The sequence below is a fragment of the Rhinatrema bivittatum genome, chromosome 6 (assembly GCF_901001135.1).
Source record: "Rhinatrema bivittatum chromosome 6, aRhiBiv1.1, whole genome shotgun sequence".
NCBI lineage: Eukaryota > Metazoa > Chordata > Amphibia > Gymnophiona > Rhinatrematidae > Rhinatrema > Rhinatrema bivittatum.
Window position 1 is genome coordinate 162,470,178 of NC_042620.1, and position 24,387 is coordinate 162,494,564.

General features: G+C 42.1%; 1 protein-coding gene across 6 annotated transcripts in view; it reads left to right on the forward strand.

Moving 5' to 3' along the window:
• FN1 (fibronectin 1) overlaps nucleotides 1–24,387 on the forward strand; it is a 203,870-nt gene that overhangs the window by 178,089 nt on the left and 1,394 nt on the right. For all 6 annotated transcript variants that reach the window (XM_029606113.1, XM_029606114.1, XM_029606116.1 and 3 more), the window contains 4 exons: nucleotides 6,290–6,454; nucleotides 19,543–19,668; nucleotides 21,736–21,842; nucleotides 23,170–23,280. In XM_029606113.1, coding sequence (XP_029461973.1) covers nucleotides 6,290–6,454; nucleotides 19,543–19,668; nucleotides 21,736–21,842; nucleotides 23,170–23,280 — 509 coding nt within the window. The remainder of the gene's footprint in view (nucleotides 1–6,289; nucleotides 6,455–19,542; nucleotides 19,669–21,735; nucleotides 21,843–23,169; nucleotides 23,281–24,387) is intronic.

Here is a 24,387-nt window from a genome sequence, read left to right on the forward strand (position 1 = left end):
TAATTCCTCTTACCTCAATGGGAGTGGGAACAATGTCGGTACAGTGCGCTGAACATGGAGACTGAGGGGAGTCCTACCGAAAATCCCTCTAGTTGTCTCTGAATCGGATGGTAAATCTTCTTCCATTTTTTTTTTTAACTTACATGGACTTAGTGCTTACCAGCTGAGCACAGAGACTGTCTCCAGCTGTGGGGGGAGAGGGCTTTGGCCATCACCACCACACTCGGCTTCCTGCACCTGCTGCCTTTCAGCTACCTAAGCTGTAAGTCCATGCCGGGAACCAGCTACCGAACCAAGGCACACCTCTGGGAGATCTCAGAAATTGCCTCAGGAATTCTCAACTGGGGAAGGGACCTTTAGGTATCACCACAAGAGAGCGGGGCTCAATTTTCTCCGATTTAAAATGTAGAATTTCTCCTTCCAAAAAGTTCAACCATCCCCATAGGGAGAGAGGTATGTCCAGCACCTGCTGGAGATTGAGAATACTGGAGGGCTGAGATCACGGCAGGGGTATATGTACTGTGATGCAGCTTTACAGCCTTACTCCGACTCTTATCTACTGGCAGGGGAGCATAACCCATTGGTCCTGAGTCCATCTGGCTACATGCTAGGAAAAGATTGTTGTTTCTGAACTTAAAAGGATATTAGTGAAATGTTTTTCCTTCCTCTTGGTATTATTTATTTACTACTTGCTACTGTGCCAAAAAACCCAGAGAACTAGAATTTACTCTTGGCTTCATTTTTTGTTCTGTCTACATGGTGGGTTGTTTATAGCTGCAGTGGCAGATCAAGCTCCTGTCTGCTTGTGTCTTGTGCTTAAATGTTCAAATCCTAAGAAAAAACTGGAAAAGGGGCTTTACCAATTTTGGTGGAAATCATTAATAAGTTTGTGTTGTGAAGCACTTCTAATTGCAGAGTTCGCTGGTACAAGAAATTTTAGAGCAGGGGTTCCAAATCTTTTCAAGAGGAGAGCCTCATGAGAGAGCCATAGGGTCAGGGGAGGGGAGATGAATGCCCTACTCAGTTTACTGAACTGGGATAGTGGAAAGAAAGAGTGCTCCTCAGAGTTGTTTGCTGAGACAGGTTTAAGGGTTGGGCCATATCTGGCCCTTTCGGTGATTTAAAATGCTGAAGAAGAAGAGAGGCAGGAGGCAGAGATCCCTGGGGGTTATAATAGTGTCAGTAATATTTCTAGATTTCTCCAAATTTGGCAATCCTGCCATATCCCCAGCATCATTACCCCATGCTTCTTTCTCTTTCCCAATATCTGCTCGCCTAAGAAGTAAGGGGTAGGGAGGGTGCACAGTTGGTGGGATGGTGTGTGTGGTGCACTCTCTCTCTCTCTCACTCAACCCCCCCCCCCCCCCCCATGCTTCCTTCCCCTTTCTCATCCTTCTTCCACCTCCTCTTGCTCCTCACTCTTGCAACATGCCAGGTATGAGCACAATAGCCCCTTCTTGAAACCCTAATCCAGGCAGAGACACTCTGACTTGATATCTGAGTTATAATATTGAGGATTTCTGTACTCTGTGCCTCCTTAGGGGACAATGTCTATACTCTTTCCCCCACAACCTCAAAGAGATGGCGGCATGGTGTGGAGCTCTAGGAATCACCATCCTTATCTGGCTTTCCCTGGCAGCCCTGCAGAACCCACAGCTCAGTATCACTGGTGCCTTCCTCCCTGTGGCCTTCACCACCCTCCACAGCAACTGAAAACCTCTTATGGCTGTGCTGCAGTCTCTCTTTCTGTCTTTGGCCCAAGTGGCTCCACCTGTGCATCAGCACTAACACTAAAAATGTATAACACAATGGTGGCCTTGCACCAGCATGTCCTGCCGATGGTGCTCTGAGGTGCTGCTATTCTGACCTCAAGTACCTGAGGTAACTGTAACAGTGGAATATGCTCCATCACCACTAGTGCAGGTCAGATCAAGCTCCTTTTGTCATCACTGCTGTGGGTTATAAGGAAAGCCAGCACTTAAAATACTTGGATCAAGTAGGAGCCCAGATGATCAGCTCTGTGGCAGCCATCTTAGGTTCCAAACCCTCCCTGGTCCCAAAATTCCACTCTTTTTTAAATAATATCCAGAACCCACACATCTGAAATGGATTTTCCCCAGAAAACCTAAAATTTCAGTGGTCTTTCACCTAATTGTGTTATCTGGGGTCCCTATGTAATAAGGTGTGTGGTAAAACTGTTTGCTGAAATTCAGTGCTCAGTCTTTTAACCACGTGTGAAAAAAATTAAATCCAGATGTAGTAAGTAAATGGTATGCTAATGCACTGGGAGTTTAAAAAGAAAGCATGCAAACCCGAGTTACAATGTGAATGCAGCCTTTTGCATAGGCTGAATGCACATTTTGCCTCAGAAGTGGGGGATGGGGGGGTGGGATTTATGTCTATACAAACGTGCTCACTCCTTGTCCTGCAACCATGGCCTTGGCTTTTCCTAGCTCACACATCATTTTTTTTGCACATAAAAGATTTGTGAGCTGGGAGAAGTGGCAGCCATGGCTGCAAAGGGAGGAGTGTGCATGGAGGTTATTTGTATACTGCTGCCTGGTTTCAACAAAACGATAGGAAAAGGAGTCTCCAGCCCAAACTCTCAGGCCCATGGCAGAGACAAGTCCAGCTTCCTCTCTGAGGAAATGTAACTATTTTAACAATTTTTCTCTAGGTTTATCCTGAGGAAAAAAAATAAGTGTTTTAAAATAAATAAATAAATAAATAAATAAATAAACAAATAAATAAATAAATATTCATTTTGTGATTAGCAGAATCTTTTAAACTAGATGTTTCCACAGGGATTGTAATTCATTTAGACAGATTAACAGTAAATGAATGTACAATTCAACCAACTAGAAACTCTGTCTGAAGTCTAATAGTTTTAGAAACAGCTTTTGGAAAGTATCCTTTACAGTCTGGATTCTGCCATTTGTAGCATCTGCTACTACTTTTGCCCTATTCTTCAGTACCTTAAGGGTTTTAGCATTTTTTGGGGCCCTTACCTTGCTTTATCCCCACCTTCTTGTGGGATGGGGCTCAAAGGCAGAAGCGGTTCTATAACGAAGCAGGGTGAGGCGGCTGCTTCAGGCGGCAGAATTTTGAAGCAGCAAAAAGTACCCCTTCAAAATTCTGCCTAGCCCCTGCCTCACCCTGCCATCCCCCCGTTGCACCACCCTCCCGACCCCCCAAGACTCACCAAAACCACTGGTGGTCTGCGGGGGCCCAGAAGCGATCTGCCGCTCCCGGGCTGTCGGTTGCCACTAACCAAAATGGTGCCAGTGGCCTTTAGCTCTTACCATGTAACAGGGGCTACCGTTGCCATTGGCCAGCCCCTGTCACATGATAGGGGCAATGAATGGCCTGCGCCTTTTCTGCTCTCATTACTATGTTACTTTCACCTTCCTCTTCCCCTTCCCCTTCCCCAGGTCAACTGAACATAAGACATGCCATGCTGTGTCAGAGCAAAAGGTCCGGCAAGCACAGCATCTGATGTGCTGATCCATTGCTGGTTTTGCCCCATCGCATGCACGGACTTGCACTTCTAACTTCTCATTGATTGATTTTTTTTGTTTGTTTTGTTTTCCCCTGAGAAAACCAGGGCTGGGAGTTCATAAATGCAATGGAAGCAAAACCAGGACTAGATTTTCTCACCCTGTTCTGTTGACCTGGAGAGGGGGCTGATCACGTTCAATCAGAGCCCCTCCCCTCCCCCCTTGCTCAGGCCCCTGAGGGCTGCAAACAGGTCAAGGTCTCGGGAGAGTTACAGTCACTATTTTGCAGCACTGCAGACTGACTCTCTTACACCGAAAACCAGACCCGGAGCGGGGTTTTGTAAGCATGGGGCCTGCAGACTCCAGCTTCGTCAAGGCAGACTGATCCGGGCCTGGTCTCCCCCCCCCCAGCGGCTGCGTTTGTTCGCCATGAAAGTGGAAAAGGTTGGATTCGCTGTGTGGCCTGCGGTAAAAGGAGGATCGGAGCAGCCTATCGGTAGCTGGACTTCCCCCGCTCTCTACTGCAGGTGGAAGTGAAAGGGCTGCGGCGAGCTCTCTGCATGGCAGCCCCTAAAAACCTGAGTGAGAGCTCCACTCTCTCTGCGGCTGGCCGCTTGGGCTCTTCGGAGAAAAGCTAGCCTCAGCCTGAGATGGTGGCAGTTTCGGTGCTGGTAGGCGATCCCTATAGGGCCCTGAAAAGTGGGGGTGGGAGATTAAAGAATTTTCCTGTTCCCACACAAAATAAAGCATTTTCTCTCCTCCCTACCATCATCATATTTAGGCTGTTCTGTTTCAGATGAGTCTGAATGTTATAGGCAGGAACCATGGGGAATGTGCACCTGCTTAGTAAGGATGCCTACAGAATCCTCTGAAGAAAAGCGGTCATATCTGTATCTTTAGTGATTTATTTTATTTTTCTATGAAGTCAGTTATGATTTTTTCTATTTAGCTTGACGGTCTAGAGCTATTTCCAACTGAATATCATGTGTGTGAGTGGATGGTCCTTTTACCACCATAATATCCCTAGCTGCTACCTGACCAGTAGCATCTGCCCTGCTAGGAACATCGTTTTGAGGATTTTGTTCCTCATACAGCACACAGAATGAGTCCATGTCAGACAGGTGCATTCTTGTCTGGAACTTGTGACATTTTCTCTTTCTGGAGACGTTTCCGTGCTTTTCAGACATGACTATTTGAATATGTCTAGGCAGAAAGAATTATTACACGAGCCTTTAGTAAAAGAGAAATGGCTCCTGTTACCACCATTACCCTAATTGACATCTCCTGGTGAAACAGCACTCACAGCCTCAGGGAGCACTGGAAAACACTTAAAAATCATGTGCTGGCAAGTTTACTGCTCTTTTTTTTAAGTCTGAATACACAAGTTATAGTCCACTGATCAAAGAACAAAAACTAAGGTAGGAATAGCCCAAGGTGGTGACTTCTTTGGGAGGCTCAGATTTCAGCACTAGATAGTAGCAGGGAGGGGCTGTTTTTCAGACACCTCTGCAGCTATACACAACTCATGGGCTGGGAGTGTAACAGAATTTCTATTTGGGATGACACGTTTGCTCCCTGCACTATTCATATCCATGTTGTCTTAAAAGTAAATTAGAAAATGTTTATTAAACTAAACTAGACATCAGACGATTCAGAAATGTTGACACACATCATCACATTTTTATATTAATGCTTTTGTGTACTGAGGGCATATCCCTAAAAGGGACTTATTAGAAAGCAAAAACGTGACTTATTTGCTGGAGGTCGGAAGGTTCTGCAAGCTCCACAGGAAGAGCTTCACCCCCAGTTGGCTAAAAGACACTTGTTTAATTATGGAAACAGTTTAAGAAAGTATAGAGGCTGTAACTGGTATTGCATGAAGTGATGTACACATCTAGGGCTCTCTGTGCACTTTTAGCATATAATGCTGACCGTCACAGTTGCACAGCTAGGATAAATGTACTGCTCTGGGAGCAAAGACTGCTGCCAGCTAAAATTGATTGTGAATCAAGAGTGATAAGACAAGGGATGCCAAATTCAATAGTACTAAATAAGAAAAACATAATTAGGGCTTCTGAGTTTAGGTGTATATAAATTGTAAATTTAGGTGTTTATTTTCCAGCTCATCAGGGGTACTCCGGGGTAACAAAAGTTGGTGTTTATCTGTGTTTTCGCAACACGAGTGCTATTGTTGGGTACCCTCTCTGGTTGAATCAAACACATGCATTTACACAGCTGAGGAGTCACTAGCATAGCACAAAAACCAAGCAGAGGATGCAGCGTAGGCAAAGAAGGGGGTGAGAGAGTATTAGGGGGAAGTGGTGTTATTCTGGTGTCTATCTAATAAACACCTATTTTATTTGCATCAGGGGTGTTTTATTGGGGTTTATTGGTTAAAACCTAAAATCAGAGGCCTGAGGCATAATAAAAGTATGCTGCTAGTGGGGTTTGGCCATGTTGTCAGATGGTCCAAAGAGGGAGGGCGATAGAGAATCTTTACAGATGATGCCTTGCATCCTGTAAATGGGACCTTGCATCCTGTAAATGGGACCCTGAAGGCTTCAGCCTCAGGAAAGTCTTCCTTCAACTGGGCAGAGGAATTTAAGTGCCTTCACAGTCATCAAGGGAAGTGGGAATCGGACAGAAGGGAGTTTAAACAGTGACTGTATAATATTTTTTTTAGCCTGAAATCTCTAATTTTGTGCAAGTTATATAAGGAATGCATGATGTGTTTTTTTTTCCTTGTCAGTTGCCTGTTTATGATTGTTTCTTTATTTTCTTCCCTACAACAGTGTCTGAAGGAGTGCCCAAACCATTGGAAGACACGTGCTATGATACTTCCACTGGCTCTTTTTACTCTATTGGAGAGGAATGGGAGCGAATGTCTGAATCTGGCTTTAAGCTCTGGTGCAAGTGCTTGGGCTTTGGCAGTGGGCATTTCAGATGCGATTCATCTAGTGAGTAGTTTGCTTCTGTCCATCCTTCCATGACTCCCTCTGACTCTTCATCAGCCTCCCATCACTCAGCATATGAGATTTTACCAAGCCTCCAAATATCTGCATGCAATAATAATTATTCTGTGCATCAATTGCTTTGGCAACAGTTTTTTCTTTATTTTATATGTAGTTTTGTTTTCTGAAAGATGTGAAAAAAAAAAACAAACAACATATTATAAGGCAGATTTGGAGTGATTTTAACTAATGTGTTCATTTTGAACCAAAAGCAGTTTGGACCTTTTAAATGTAAAACAATTTACTTGAATCTAATATATGTGTTAAAATATATATATATACTGCCTATTTTCACAAAAGGCTTTGCTTACTTAGCTGCACAGCCTGCAGTATTTCACTAGTACCAGGGAAAGGACTGTGAAGTTACTAACTCTGATTTGACATTCCCTAGAAGAGTCAGGCTGCCAGACTCAGGAAGGCATTTTGAGCACCAACAAATTGCCAAGACTTAATAAAAGTAGGGACAGAAAGACAACAGAAGTATTTGCATGGTCATTGGAGGTTTGGTAAAATGGAACTTTTTAAAAAAAAAACATTTTTTAACTGGGCTAAATGTGGTGTGGATCTCCACCTGAGCATGAGTGTTTACATGTTTGACAATGTAATCTGTTCCAAACATGCAGTGAAAGAAGTGCTAGCTCTCTTTTTACCTTCAAACAAAGTAATAATTTCCATCATTGAATAATGAAGGGAAATGGTGATTACTTGTTCTGGAGCATTGCTGCTTATGAGATACATGCAGTTGGTCTGTAACCTGTGATTACAGGCGCAGTTTTATAGAATGGTGCTTTGCAATTTGCAGTGTACATACAGTATATGCAACCCTTCTCTAAGATGTAGCACTCTTCTAGGATTTTATGTTTTCTGTACTTGTGGGGAATTTTGGGGTGCATTTTGCATATGGGTATGGAAATGTATTAATGCTGTATATTTGTAAATGCCAAAATCTTGCTTGTACTAGGAATCAGTGTCTTCTGATTCCTTGAAAACACGACACTTGTTACTGTCTAATATATATGGAACAAAGAAATCTGGATCACAGGAAAATTACTGTGAAAACATTGAAGACAGACTGCAGTTATGAAACCAAATGTATTTCAGTTCTGGAGTGGCATAAATTTTTCACAGATGTATATTTGGTATTATTCCACTTTTGTCTCCAATACTTCTATGTATTCTTCTTCCCTTCAGGGTTTGTGAAATTATAATTTCAAGAGGGTCATACATATTTTTTTATTATGAATTATTCTCCCTCAAATGGAGGTATACGCTAACAATTTAATAATTTATTTAAAAAAAAAAAAAGGAAAAATAAAAACTTGTATAACAACCTAGAAACAAATGGATTTTTCCTTTTGCGTGAAATACAATCTACAGGGAAGGATTAGCCAGATGAATTTGATAATCCAAACTGACAACATAGGCAAGGACTATATATTTTTAAATACAAAATTTTGTTTTAAACAACAAGAGCATAATTTCATTGAAACATATTATACATGTGAGACAGTTTAAGCTAAATGAAAAAGAAAAACAATCCTGCAAGTTCTCTTATTCTGATCTTAAAGTAGCCTCTTCCAAGTGGATCCCTCTTTATCTTTAAAAGAAAGAGAGAAGGGAACCCAGATAGGAGAAATAATAACTTTGTTATATTTTTAATACAGGGATGTGCAATGTTCTCTCATCCTAGCTTGATGGACTCTCTACCTGGGTAACATCAAGCTAGCTTGAGAGAACATTGCACAAATCTCATCTTTGGGTGAGTTTCCTCACTCCGAGGGTCATCAAATGTTCACAAGAGAGCACTGTTCAGTTCGTACGTCACACATTGAATGTCAAAGCTCCTGAAAAAGTTGTAGCTAAAGTTGGCGTTAAAGCCATGCAATAGGGCTTCACAAAACGGTAAACCCAGCCAACTCCCACCCCAAACTCCTCCTCTTTTTCAGATTTGCATCACACCATACTATATGGTGCTATCGCAAGCATTAACGGCGCTTTTCACATGCGATAAGCCCAAAGGGGTAGATTTTATAAATTTGCGCACACGCGTACTTTTGTTTGCGCACCAGGCACGAACAAGAGTACGCGGGATTTCAATAGATACGCACGTAGCCGCGCATATCCATTAAAAACCGGGGTTTCGGCGCGCGCAAGGCTGCCCAAAATCGGCAGCCTGCGCACGCCGAGCCGTGCAGCCTGTCTCCGTTCCCTCAGAGGCCGCTCCGAAATCGGAGCGGCCTCGGAGGGAACTTTCCTTCGACCTCCCCCCACCTTCCCCTCCCTTCCCCTACCTAACCCATCCCCCCAGCCCTATCTACACCCCCCACCTTTGTTGAACAAGTTACGCCTGCTCGAGGCAGGCTTAACTTTGCGCGTGCCGGGCCGGCTGCCACTCGCCATGTTCCGGTCCGGGGGCTGGTCCGGAGGCTGCGGCCATGCCCCCGGAATGCCCCCGGATGATGCGCCGGCCGCGTCATGCTCCCAACACGCTCCCCGATGACGCGCCGGTCGCAACACGCCCCCCCCCCCCAGGAAATCCCTGGGACTTATGCGCGTCCCAGGGCTTTGCACGCGCTGGAAGCCTATGCAAGATAGGCTCGGCGCATGCGGTGGGTTTGGGGTAGATTTTCGGGGGTTACACGCGCGACCCTCTGAAAATCTACCCTTAACACATGCGAAAATGCCTTCACGTATTTTGATAAATGAGGGGGTTGGTCCTGTACTAGGCGAATTTGGACAGGTCAGATTATTTAGCCATGCCATTGGATTTGATGCCCCTCATCTTGTGAAAAATACAACAAAATCTTTATTAATCAGAGTAGGCATGATTTTTTTGGCCATTTTTTCACATTCTTCTTTTTTTCCCCAGCGGTTTATCCTGTTTCTGTATTCATCCAAATCAGTTGGAACCAAGGCTGGGATCTGATAACATGAGCCTTTGTTCCCAACTATATGGGGATTCCCCTCCACCCTCCCATATTATATCCTCTTCTCCCTCTTCTTTCCACCCAAACATTCCTAATCTGGTCATTGCATTGACGATCCTCAGTTAGGGGTCATGCATCAGGACTCCTTCTGGAACCATGCAATCAAGGTGCTTATTCTGACCACTAAGTGTCACCTTTAAGAAATGACTATGACTCCCTCCCCCTCCCCCCAGGAGCTATGAATGTTGTCTCTGCAGCATCCCCAGCCCCAGTCGACCCAACTTGGGGGTTGAACCAAGGATCTCCACTTGGCAGCATTGCCACTTGAGCCACCAGGCTGGAGTCTCACATTCTTTTTTCCCCTTACATTTTGTTTGAATGTGTACAGGGATCTACAACCAGTGTGTCTTTTATGGACAGGAGGGAGACAGATAGGTATCCCCTGCAAGTACCTGTTTTTAACAGCAGGGATGGAGGGGAGATCATTCAAGAGGAGACGGAGAGAAGCAGGAATCAGAGGCAGAGATTTTTTACAAACATTTTTTATTTTTCTGCCACAACACACAGCAAGAAGTACATACATAGGGTCCTTCGTTTTCAGTTTACACTTATTTTCACACTTTAATTTTCAGATTTTTCCAAACATGACAATAGGTTTAAACCAATTTTTACCCTAATTTTAGGCTCATTAAAGAGCATCTCCAAAGCTGCAGATACAGTGTCTCAAGGCCTCCAACAACTGTTGGAAACCAGTGCGGGCCAAAGCTCCTGCAGCATTTCAAGTCCTACTCCCTACCAGCAGCCACACTCTCCCACTAGTGCCGCTGATATGGCATTTCAAGTCCTGCCTCCCCCCAGGGCCAGAAAGAGCAGGAATTAGGCCCGTGCCAGCTAAGAAAAGTAGGCCCCTATGTAAGGTTCTGATGTGATACTTAATAAGAGAAATTGTTTTCTAAATTTCCCAAATAATTTTTATTTATTTAAGAAGGCTTTATGGGCTTTTTTTGTTAGCAAATTCTTCAATTACAATTGAAATTTTTATTTATTCATGTTAGAAATAGATATATTTAGCTTTTTAAAAAATTTTGCCCAACAAAAGTAGGCCCCTTGCACATTGTAGGCCCTAGCCAAATGGCCATGCTGGCACCCCCTCTCTCCTGGAGTACCTCCCCCTCTCTCCAGGCAGCTGCTTGGTGCTGCCAATGCAGCATTTGAAGTGGGTCCTGCCCACCAGAAGCACCTCCCAGCAGGCTCCCTGGCCCTGCACAAAAGCAGAAGTGCAGTGCTGAAGAGTGCGGGAGCCTCAGTAAGCATGCTGCTGAAGGAGCGAGGAGAAGCTTGGAGCCATCACTAGTAAGGACAAATGCTATTGCAAGGGGGTGGGGGGAGATTGGTGAAAGAGGGAAATTCTCAGGGCTGTGGGGAGAGATAGGGACATGCTAGGCAGGGGATAGTGTTAGAGCAAGGGATGCTGCTGAGTGGGTGAGTGGGAGAACCTGCTCAATATTGCTTTTTCCCTGTACGTACCTGGATAAGTCCAGACCCTGGGTTATGTCACCAATCCAACAGAGGGAGACAGAGAAAGATTCTACTGACTCTGACGTATACCCTGGGGTGCCACCTGCAATCCGTCAGTATTTCTCTGTCTCCCAGCAGAGGTGGACGTGCCTAACCCTGCAGTCTTTGGTAGTTTTTTTTCTTGTCAGTTTGTTTAGGAATTCTTTTTAGTGAGGTTGCTAGGTCTTTTTTTTTTAGATGGTTCCTTTAGGATTTAAAAAAAAAAAAAAAAAAGTAAGTTCAGCGGTCTAGCTTTCATTAGCAGCCGCTTCACTGCCTCCAGGGAGGTCGGGAGGTCCTGAAGGGACTATCCCTCCTGGTTCTGAGGTCGCCAGAGTTGGGGAAGTTATTTACTCAGCAACCACTCCTGGTCAGGGTGATACCGGGGAGGCCCGTCTCACTCACTCTATTTGGAACAGCTCCCGAGTCCACAGCATTTTGTCAAGGACTTTGGCTCGCTCTATGGTGTCATCAGTGTCGGCTCGCAGGCTACTCTGGTTGAGGAATTGGTCGGCGGACGCATCCTCAAAGGCTCAGTTGGAAGCTTTGCCCTTTAAGGGAAAATTACTCTTTGGGAAGGACTTGGAAGATATCATATTGTCCTTAGGAGAGAATAAGATTCACAAATTACTGGAGGATCGTCCTAGAGCTCGAAGTTCCTTCTCATCCCGCTCTCGTTTTCGGTCTGGTCGAAGATTCCATTCTTCTCGTCCATCGACTCCACCTGCAAAGCAGTTTTTGGGCAGGCAACAGAATTGGCCTCAGTCCTTTCGTGGCCGCCATTTCAGAAGACCAGGAAATTCCCAAGCTGCTGGCGGAGCAAAATCTGCCCAATGAGATAGGGCCGGTTCATTCCCTGGTTCCGGTTATAGGAGGCAGGCTGTCTCTGTTTTATGGAGAACGGACCAGATGGACGTCAGATCAGTGGGTTCTCATGGTGATAAGTCAAGGTTACGCTTTAGATTTTGTTCGGCGGCTTCACAACTGGTTTCTGGTTTCACCATGTTCTTACCTGGAAAAACGTCAAGCAGTAAAGGACACTCTGCAGCATTTGAGCGATCTGTTTTGGTGTTTAAATCTCATTTCATGCTGCCTACTTTTTCAATGTTTGCTTGTTTATTTTGACGGTTCCTCGGGATTCTACTTCCACTTAGAATTTGTGGGTAGGAAGTATGTTATAGAGTTTAGTTAGCCAGTTAGTTTTATTGGTTAGATTTCTGCTTTGATATCGTTCAATACTGACGGACTGCAGGTGGCACCTCAGGGTATACGTCAGAGTCAGTAGAATCTTTGTCTGTCTGTCTCTGCTGGATTGGTGACATAACCCAGTGTCTGGACTGATCCATGGTACTACAGGAATGAAAATTAGCAGGTAAGAACCAATTTTCCTATTGTCCCGGATTCTGTCCACCAAAATAAACTAGGATATTTACCCAAAAAAGTAAAGAGTTTCATTTTTCCACTGATTTTCTCCTGTTTTTGTTCTTGTCATAATAAATCCTGATAAATTCTTGGGAATAATTAAAAAAATAAAACCGAAAATGAAGATCCCTGTACATACATAACAACTTCTTTGTACACACTGGAGGGAGCAAGAGGGACCATTGGCTTGGTGGGTGGTTTTTTAGAAGATTTAACTAGCCAGCTATGTTTAGGAAGCCATTTTGAGTGTATATATTCTAGCCTGCTTGATTTTGGCTGTTTTCAGCTGAGTCAGCTGAAAATAGCTTAATTTAGCTGGCTAAAATGTGGCCTGCTAAGTTAGGCACTCAACCCTTTTATGAAAATTGAGTCCCCATGGAATGTGTGCCATTTATCTTTCCTCACTGACTCCTACTATATAAACAGTTTCCAAAAGTTATCCAAACATTTGTTAAAGGTTTTGTGATTGAAAATACATTAAAATGTTAAGTTGTGCATATTGCAACTTTATTTTATGTAACCCTATGGTGTGGCAACAGAGAAATACAAATTAAAGCAATAGAACTGACTAGCCTTGGTGAGCTGCAGCTGAGTCTGCTGCAAATTACCATGATCATTCATTAAAATGTGTTGTGGCGATAACGCACACGATAACGCATGTGTTAAGGTCATAGCACATGCGAATATTGTACTATTGCATGGCGCGAATGTAAATTTTTGGAAGGGGTGGGATTAATAAAAATGAGGGGCAATATTGCACGGTTTTAACGCCAGAAATAACTACACCATTTTTCCTGGCATTAAGCTGTGCGATATGGCCGTAACGCAATTTGTGATAAATTTTGCAAGTTGCATTTCAGCACAAGAGAAAGAAAGAGAGAGAGAGAGGGCCTCTGGGGAGGCTGTCACAGTATTCAATTATTTATATGACTATAGGAGGGCCAGCTAATAGCTCGAGGTGAGGTGTTGGGTTTAGGAGCCAGTTTTACATGCAGAGTCAGACATACAAACTCATTTGGCGTGAGGAAAGTCTCGGTCTAGCATGATGGTACCCTGTTATAGAGAGAGAGAACATTGTATAAATCTCATCTTTGTGAGACTTTCCTAAACCAACACCTCACCTTGAACTATTAGCTGGCCCTCCTATAGAGATATAAATAGTTGACTACTATGAGGGCTTTATAAATAGTCAATCTCTCTCTCTCTCTCTCTCTCTTGTGAACTGTGAAATGAAAGTATAACACACCCCTTTCTCTTACCGTGGGTGTTATGCATGTGATGTTACACCATTTTGATGAATCTAGGGGTACATTTGCTATTGCACCATATCTGCAAGTAAATGTTTGTCAATCCCATTATACCATTCCTAAATGTTTTCCTTTAACAGAAATGTTGAAATGGAGGATAGAAAATGCCTCAAAAGGGCATTTTTTAAACATTTCTAGAAAATGTTTTAAGGCAAAGCATTAAATGCATGCTTAAAGTTCAGGATATTTTACTATTTTAATGCAATTTATGGGTGTGGTATTGAAGAAGAGATTTCTTAAAATGAAGAAGGTTTTTAACATTTCTAGGTTTTATGTTGAGGATCAAACAATAACTTGAGTAAATAAGGATGTTTTAATCTGGGGAGTGTGGTGAAAAAATTGTTTACTAAAATATGTAAACGTGGCTGCTTCTTTTTAAAACTACAAATGTCTTGATTCTCCTACATCCATTATAAACAATTCTCTTCACACAGTTCATCTAATACATAACCCTTGACAAATGAAGCCCAAGGTATGGATTTCCCCTGCACAGAATGGGAGGAAATCATCAATAAATCAGACCCCTTGAATCTAGAGCATTAAATGTGGAGTTCCAACAAGGGTCATCGTAAACAAGTGCTGAGGTCTCGCACAGTCATTTGTACTGTATTTTACTGTAGGATTCACTGAAGATGAAGTATGAATTGGAAAACATTTGACAATCATACAGAAATCAATAACTCTGAGCAAACTGTTTTGCATTTGTTTAAAAACAGAAACAAAATAGTTTTTACCATTCAGTAGCTCTGCCGATAACTTTCAGACTGGTGCGTGGGCCCCTATTTGGCGCGTGTGTGTTGGCCCTGCCAAGGTAGGCAGCCATTTTATAACGTGCGCGCGTATATGCGCACCTGTTATAAAATAGCCTGACCACGAGCATAAGAGTCCCCAATTTTAAGTGGGCACACACATATGCAGTGCACATAAATCCTGCTTCTACTGCATAAGTCAGGGAATTATAAAAGGGGCGTATATCCACGCCATTGCCAGTTTCACCAGTTTGTCTATTGGTTCGCCCAGGTAACAGGTCCTCCAAAGCCCCCTGGTTTGATAATCTGCATTCCTCTCAGTTACCCCAGACCCTTTAAACCTCTGAGAAAGGGATCTTTCTATTTTTTAATGTACACCTTGTTCCTAGCAGAAGTAAACTTATGCCACTGGGCCTGGGCGTTCATGCAGGCATGTAAGTGTTTATGTGCACATCTCTTTTCCATGCTCCTCCCAGACCATATCCTGTGCCTTCTTGAAAACCTTTTCAGATGTGCGCACAGCGAGAGTTACACGTGTATCTGGGTGGCTTTTAAAATTCAGTCAGCATGCACCAGCCCGACTTGTGAGCGGATTCCCCAACTGATGCATGTGCTAGGCTTTTAAAATTCACCCTTTTAGTGTGTCAATTGAATAATTCTGCTGGTTAAGAAAGAAATCCTGTCTTTGTCTATTCTAATGCATCTATATATGTGTTTGCCAATTATAAATTTTCTTTATTATGGTTTGCTTTTCATTGTTGAATTCGAAGGCATCAAGAGGATTTTTGGTGGGCAACTTTAAAAGAAAAGCAAAACTGATGCCTAGAAATATTGAGATCTTTTTCCAGCCAGCCATGCTGCTGCTGCTGACTATACCTGGCTATATTAAATTAGCCAGATAAGTTTACCCATCTAACTTTAGGACTTCTCTTTGATGGTCCTAAAGTTATCTGGCTATGTTAACCAGACATTGCTGAAAATCAGCAAAATCCAGCTAATGTAGCTGGATATCAACAACAATTTTATTTTATAAACCACTTTTCTACAGAAAACAAACTAATATACAATCAAACATAATAAAATCAAATAAAATTACATAACTGTTAAAATATGAATAATATTAAAATAAAAAAATAGAATAAAAACAATAAAAACAACATGGTAAAAATATATAAAACATTTAGTCATTAAATATCTGGGAAAATAACCAAGCTTTTGTCAATCTTCTAAATTTCAAATAATTTTTCTCCATGAGTAAATCAGATGGAAGGGCATTCCATGCAAGAGGAGCCTGATATTAACATCATCCTAGTGTGCTCCAATCTAATTTCCTGTGGGAAAGGCAATTTCAGCAATTCTAATTAAGAAGATCTCAAAACTGCTTGGTTTATAAGATACTAATAAATTGTTTAAATAGAACAGCATCTCCTAATAAACTGCTTTATAGGTGAGGAGCTTGAATGTTATTCTAGGAGGAGCTTGAATGTTATTCTAGGGCTGCCAGGGAACCAGTACAGCTCCTTAAATAAAGATGTGACATGTTCAAATTTAGGGGCTCAAAAATTACTCTTAACAGTAGTGTTTTGTAGTAATTATAGTCTCCTCAAATCTACCTCTGTAACTCCAATATATAAGGATTGGCATTAGAAAAGCTGAGAAAGAAGAAAACAAGTGATCATGGTAAGCTTAGGCTTTTTCAAAAAAGGTTTTAGCCTACAAATCATGCATAATACATAGAAAACAGATTTATTTAAACCAGAGATCTGAGCAGACATTGTTGCAGTACAAACAATTCCATACCTAAAATATTTGTAACTTCAACCAATGGAATATCACTACCCTTTATTTTAAAGGTTGCCTGGATACTAAGGGGTCGATTTTAAAACATCCGTGCGCTGATTTTATAACATGTGCGCGTCGCCGCATGCATGTTATAAAATATGATATCCGCACGTGCATGCGCCCGATTTTTAAATCGGCACGTGCAAGTGCGGTTGGGTGCCCCATTCGTGTGCACAAGGGAGGAATTTTCCAATTACATGCTGGAGCGCGATCTGTTGCAGAGGAGCAGTAAGTATAAAAACAAAAAATGGTGGGATAGCAAGGGTAGGTTTAGGGGTCAGGGAGGAGAGGGGAAAATGTAGGAAGGTTAGGGTTAAGGAAGATCCCCCCCCCCCCTCCCAGTCCACTCCTTAATTGGAGTGGACTGGGAGGGAACTGGTCTAGGCCTGATCGCGTCGCCGTGTGTATTTTCTAAAATTACTCCCTTCTGTGCGTGAAGGAGGCCACCCACCTGCACATGCTCGTGCAGACATGAAAATCTGGCACTCGTGTGCATGCGGGAACCGTATTTTATAACATGCACGCATCAGTGCACCTTTTAAAATCGATCCCCTTGGGAGCAGTAGTAAACTCTGCATGCCGACGGCGATTAGGCGCCCTAGGCACCTTCTGCCTTGCACCGCCCCCCCCCCCCCCCCTCCGCTTGCAGCCCTGACTCGTACCTGTCGCGAATGGCGGCAGCAAAGAGGAATGGAGATTTGAATCCTCACTCCTCTTTGCCGCCACCGCTCACGGCCCCTAATGGTTGGCACCCTTGGCCTAGTGCTTCCGCCTCTCCCCTGGGTGGAAGGGCTCAAGCCTTGCTACTTTCTGCTCTTTCCCATTACTGGGGAGGGTCCAGCACCTCCACCTCCATTACCTTTTTGGAATAGGGAGGGTCTGGGGAAGTACCAAATGCAGCCTGTATGGACTCAGTTTTGCTATGCAAGTAACTGGCAAAATCTTCAGCTGTTATTTTTAACATATCAAGAGGGATATCCTTTTTTAACCCTGAGACTAATGGTTTTAAAAACATTGTTTAGGAAAGTTAACAGTGGAATTTAGGAGTTTAGAAATAGCAGCACTGTACATACACTCTGCCCCAAAATAGCCCCAAATTATCCAGACATAGCCAATTACATTTTTAGCTAGCAGTTTCAGGGGCAGTCAAACCAACCGGATATTCAAATCCTAGTGTTTATCCAGCTAAGTGCCAAACAAGTGTGCTGAATATGGAACTCAACATCTCTGAAATAATCTAGGGGAAAATTCATGTTATTTCCCGTCAGTGCAATGCTGATTTTCTTGAGATTTTCTCTTTTTTAAGGAAGAAGCGTAACAGCTCCCCTAAAAGCCCACAGCCTTTACATTTTCTGAAGCAAAGGCACTGAGTTGATACTTTTAAGATAACAAAATAAAATCTTTCCAAAATAAGTTTTCAAGAATATTTAGCCTCAAGGAAAACAGCCCAATGACATTTTAGTTCCTGACCATGAAGGTTCTAGTATGGAACTGTAACATTCAGGAACAGTGTTCCGGAAGAAAAAAAATATATATATATATATTGCTCAGCAGTTTCCTATTATTCCTCTGGGCTTCCAGCACTTTCAGTACTGGGCTTTATTGGGCTATGGCACTATGAGCTTTCATTCACCTGGGGGTTTTCCTCTATTATTCTAACTCCTCACTTTGCCCAGCCATTCTTGTTACAGTCTTTAACCAGGGGACATGGACCAGGACTCCCTTCAGAACCCTGTACATATGTTCCCTGAGTCAAGCCAGTAGGTGTTACCATTGTGCAGTGGTAGAGACTTCTCTCCTCATAGGGAGGGCTGTGAATATTGCCTTCACAGCATCCTCAGCCCCGCTGACTTGGAAACTGAAACTGGATTTTTTGCACAGTGCTGCTGCTGGGCCAGTCCTGAAGCAAATTGTCTTCAACTTGCTTGGTTCTGTTTAATGAATTCCTTTCTAATGAATGTCTGCAATTTCCTAAGTCATATGGTGGTGACAATAACATTTTGGCGATAGGGGTAGTTTTTGATCCATTTATTCTTAGACTAGATTTAACAGTTAAATGAATAGTGATGTTCATTGTGTACAGGTGAACAGTGAAATTTGCTAAGGTGCAAGAACTTGAAGTTCAAACTCGCTTCAACAGCCCTGTCAAAATGCATGGTTGTGTGTCATTTTGTGTCTTTTGAGGGTAGGCAACTTTGGTTCATATACACTACACATTGCATAGATTTTCACAAATACCCAATTGTGTATGATACGAATTTGCTTAGTGGGGTCTATGGCATTATACCCAATGCTAAATCAACATGGAATCTTGGTTGCCCGGTATCAAAAGGCAGAAGCCCTGGTTGTCGGGACAAGATGAAGCTGAGAGGTGGCATGATGTACTGTAAAAGATATTACATCTTTCAGGCGCATTATAGTACCTTTTTCTCATTTTAACAGATTATGCTTATAAAATTCACTGCAAACTAGTTTTAGGAATATATAACATGAGAATTTAAAACTTTTGTTGAAACTTCTCATTTTGCGTTTTGAGAGAGTGGCAGTTTGGTTGGTTGAAAACTGAGAATCAGAGCACCTTCTGGTGGCTTATGCAGAGGATGGTCTTGGAGACCTTTGGCTCTTTGCCACTAGAGGTCGTAGGATAATCCTAAATGTGGCTTTGATAGGGTGGGGGACAGGAAGTGCATTTGGGGTCACATGAAGCCCAGCTGCCAAGTTTCCTGCTTGGTCTTCGGTGTATATTTTTATTTATTGCAGCCTTTGCTGCAGAGGTCATCTGTGTAACAGAGTGGCACAGACAGGTTCAGGCAACAATGTGTGCAGGCATGGTTGAGGCTCGGGTAAAGCTGGTAAAGAGGAAGAGCACTCTCACATAAATAATATTGTGCAAACTCCATGGTAAAATATTTAGTTCATAGATGCACTGGACAAAACATTTTGGAAGCTGTGGAATATAAGATTTTAAATTAATTAATTAAAATACATCATTGTGGTATTAAATATCACATTCCATGATTTGCACAATTTTCTCAACTATTTAATTTCTTTAATATTGACAATTTGTTTAATGAATGACAGATAACTATCAGTATAAACTGAACAAGTCACTACGTTTTGCGTGTACTTTTCACTACTAGATGATCAGGAGGGTTTACTCTGCATATTATTTATTGGCAGGTGTGCTTTCCTTGTAATAACCTGTCACACTGGCTATGTTTTCTGTGCAGAATGGTGCCATGATAATGGTGTAAACCATAAGATTGGAGAGAAATGGGACCGCCAAGGTGAGAATGGACAGATGATGAGCTGCACTTGCCTTGGAAACGGCAAAGGAGAGTTCAAGTGTGAACCACGTAGGTATCTTTCTTTGTGTTTGGTCACCTGATCTGCAATCTTTTGTGTGTGTGTGTGTGAGGGGGGGGGGGGGGAGGCATTCTGCTGTCCCCCCTGCATGTAGGCCTTTTTCCAAGTATAGGGATTCAGATATGCTAGCTTGCACAATTTAGATTGGACTGAAGCCAGGTTGTCATTCTGTATGCTGTTTTTTTAAATGTCATGAGGTTGTTGATATGCACCAGACTGATAAGAGTTTCAGCTGAACCTTAAACAGTGATGCCAACATCACAATGCTTTCAACAGCTTGCTGTGACATAGAAAATCATTCTTCCCTTTAAGCAGCACAGTACCGAGTTAATACCAGTTCCTGTTGGTAGATGTTCCTTCAAGGTTTATCATTCAAGTGGTGGCCAACCTGACCTGGGGTAAATAAGAGTGTGATTCATACAACTAGCTCTCAATGAAGTGCCCTTTGGTCTGCTGCATTTTGCTAAAACCTTCAGCATGTTCAGCAGCTAAGAATCTGTCTCATGTATCTGAATCACCACTTTAACTCTGAAAGCGTTTGGAGCTAAGGATACATGATGACTGCACATTTCCTCTACTACAGGCTGGGACCATTAAAAAAGAAAAGAAAAGAAAAGACTCAAAATATTTTAGGATACTGGAACTGAAAGGTGTGAACAAAGAGCCCTTTTCAGTAAGGGATTTCACCTGATATTAATTCTAAAAAAGACATAGAGAATGTGGATAAAGCGATTTAAGGGATCCAGCAAATTTATTATGCATTATGATTAGAAATAATGAGAGAGCCTCTGTATAGAGGTAGTCTGACACTCTCTCTATATATGTATCATTATAAAGGGGCACTTTGAATCGGGGTGGGTTTCAGAAGATGGGGTGGGATTTGGGAGGGTGTTGTACAGACACATTCTGAGGTATTCATAGTAATATTGACATCACTAAACATTTGCAGCCATAATGCATGAAAAGTGTAACAAGTGGAGTTAATTTGTACAATCCATTGCACATATATAGAGAGTGTCAGACTGATTTTTATCAGAGGTGCTCTCTCTCTCTCTCTCAGTAATTAGCCTAACCACACCCCTTTTTTATCGCAGGTGCTATTTTCGCTATATTTATAGCATTTTCATGGGTTTTTCAAAAAAAGCTATAAATTTTACAATTGGTTCAGTATTTAATTTAAAGTAGAATGAACAAATGAAAATGCCTCATTAGTTTCTAATTTATTGAGAGGATACAATGTAAAATTTCTGACATTAATCATAGAGCAGTATATTTGGAAAACTATTATTTGTCTACAAAGGGTAATTTTTAAAATTCAGTTAGTTTTCCTTTCTTCTAGTTAGAATTGTATCGATATCTCATCATTATTTCAATACCACATGAACGAGAAAGAACAAAGGTTTTTTCTATTACTGGATCTCTATTGTGGAATAGTTTGCCATTGCAAACTCATGAAGAGCCAGGACGATTTTAAATTTAGAAAGAAAGTAAAGTCACAGGTGTACTCTCAGTGATCTTAATGTTTTACTGTTATTACAAAGCATAAGTAAAATGAGTTGTGGTTATACATTTGTGTTTTAAATGCTGTATTTTTATTGTAGTTTTTATTATTATTTTATGTGTTCTGTATTGTTTTCATTTATGAATGTAAGTTTGTTATTTGCATTGATCGATGGAAATTGCAGAATATAAGAATTTTAAATAAAATGAAATATTTTATGTAGAGTAAAACCAATTTGGGCCAAAATATAAAAAAACATTACTTGGTGAATAGCAGCTATGGTACACAGTTAAAAAAAAAAAAAAAAAAAAAAGCCATGCAAACTAAACATCTGAATGTTCTGCTACAGCCAAAATTTGGTAGCAAGAAAATGCATAATGGCTTCAATGGCCACTAAGCGGTCTAGAAATTGCAAACAAGCCCAGAATCAAAGTACTGAAGTGTATATTAGATCCATAAAATGTACATACAGTATATTTGAACAAGGTATAATAGTACATTGGAAAGGAGCTTTAGCATGCCCTGCATAAAATGAGATCCTTTTCCATTTTTACAGATGAAGCAACATGCTATGATGATGGAAAGATGTACAGTGTAGGAGAACAATGGCAGAAGGAATACCTGGGAGCCATTTGTTCCTGTACCTGCTATGGAGGGCAGCAGGTAGGCATGAAAGCAGTGGTCTTATTGGCATAATGAATAGTGCCCACTGCACTAAAGATTTTCTCCCATGGAGAGCACCTCACAAATATGATCCTAATTATGCCTTGCTAGAGAAGGTGAGGGCCAGGTCCAGGGAGAGACAGAGGCCTCATTGTATTGTTACAGCTATGAGTTAGTCAAGGAAACCTGAGGGGATTTAATTGTGGAGCTAGGTATTGTGGGAAAATGTGCAGACCCTTTTCTCTCCTTTAGAGATTCACTCAGGAAGCCCTTGTTGACCTTGCCAGAGTATTTGCTGCTCTGCTCACAGATGTTTTAAATCTACAAAATTGTTTATTCAGATGTGAAGGGTTAGGCAGACTGGAGTGCAAATACATTTAGGAAAGAAAGTTAACAACGTTGACAGTTCCAAACACTGTACAGCAACCTGGAAAATGCAGGACTTTATTTTAATGTTTGCGCAGTTGCTGGTGACAGTTTTAAACAGATCTTTGCAAACAAACTGTTCACATCCAGAAGAAAAATGGGACATGCTCACAATCATGTGAATGAATGGGGTCCAGAAGCAAAGAATTTGGCACTATTAAGACTTGTGTTGTGGCATAAAGTTTCATTGTATATGCTCAAAGGACTGCTGCTCATTATTCAGTTTGAGGGGTTTCATTTCTGTAGTCAGCAGGATTCAGCATGCTGCCAAAAAAAAAAAGTGTTGCCGACCCCCTGCTCTAATGCCTTCTGTATTGGAGAACCATTCAGCAAGTACGTGATTGACTGAATGTGCTCTGATGCATTAGAATAAAATACTGTTAGGAATATACTGGGGGGAGTCAAGCTACTGGCCTTGTGCACAGCTGCATGGGACAACCACACTGAATTCCTGGACTCCCTTCATGTTCCTTGAGTTAAAAATGCTTTGAAGGCCTTGGTTCAAAGCCCTCAGCTTGCAGAAAGTCCCAGCTGTTACTCAAGAGTGACACCTTTTGGCTGGTTTGAGTATTCTTGTGCTGAATTTCAGGAGGAACTGTGAACTGTATGTCTCAGTCAGAGGACTGTCCCTAATACATTGACATAGAAGGAGTAAACCCCAGGTAACTGTAAATTAAAGTTCATGGTTATGTTGCCTCCAGTTAGAACAGATTCAGATTGAGCTGGAAGCCCAAAGAAAGAGAGAGATGCTGCTGTGCCACAAAACAATAAAAAAAAACCCAACACTTTATCTACTCAAACAAATTGGTCCACAGGTTTAATATTAACTGGTATGGATTTATATTTACTAATGATGCATGCAACTGCTGGTATTTAAAAGAAAATGTGGTTGCATTTACAGGGTTGGCGCTGTGACAATTGCCGGAGACCTGGTGCTGAGGCCTTGCCTGATGGTGGCACTGGTCACACCTATACACAGTTTTCGCAAAGATACCACCAGAATGCTAATTTTGTAAGTATCTAACACTGCCTAATTTTTGATAGTACCTCTCACTGTAAGTGCACCCTTTCCCTTAAAAAAGAGTGATATGGTAAACACCAGCAGATAAAGACCAATTGACCCATTCAGTCTGCCCATATGTTCTTTAGGTGGTGTGATTTGGTTAAATGAAGAACAAATCCCTTTCTTTCATCCTGATTCTGTGCTCTGTTTAGTGGATTTAGATACGAGTGTTTAGGATTCTCAATAGTCATTTCTAACTACTAATGAATTTGAAGTCAGACTTATTTGCAGTACTTTAAATGCAAAATGTCTCACATCAAGGCTCTAGCAACATTATACAGTGCTTGGTTAAAGGGATGTACTTTATCACCCTATGACAGATTCTCCATTGTGGTTGTGGATTAGATCTGACCCACCGATCTGTAGTACCAGGCTTTGTGTCCTGGGTGAAGCTTTGTCCCTCTAGCTAGTTACAAATGCACATTGGGTTAGATTTTATAACACACGTGCAGGCGTACATGTGCACGTGCTACCTGGCGCGTGCAAATGTTCAACCAATTTTATAACTTATGCACACAGGCACGCACAAGTTATAAAATCAGGGGTCGGTGCATACAAGGGGTGCACAATTGTGCACCTTGCGCGCACCAAGCCGCGCTGCCTTCCCCCGTTCCCCCTAACTTAACTTTACCACCCCTTCCCCTAAACCCCCTGACTTTTGTCTTACCTTTTGCGCTTGCCTCTGTGGCCACTGTGCCGGGAGCCTGACCCCGCCCCGCTCCCTCCCCGCCCCTTTTTGCAAGTCTCAGGACTTACACGTGTCCCGGAGCTTTACGCGCATCGCCGGACCTTTTTAAAATAGGCCCGACGTGCGTATGCCTTTGAAAATCTGCCCTATAGCACTCAGCTACTGGTGAAGGGTGCACCAAGTCTTGTATCCTCTGAATATAACTTCTGGTGTTGTCATAGAGCAACATTAGAAGCTGTTACCCAGTCTTTGTTTATTCACTTGCTTCTTAATAGCTTATGGTCTTTTGGAGGCATATTTAGTGATGCTCCAGGCTTAAAACATATACATTAAGTTCATTTTATTCTGTGACATTAAAAATCTATGGT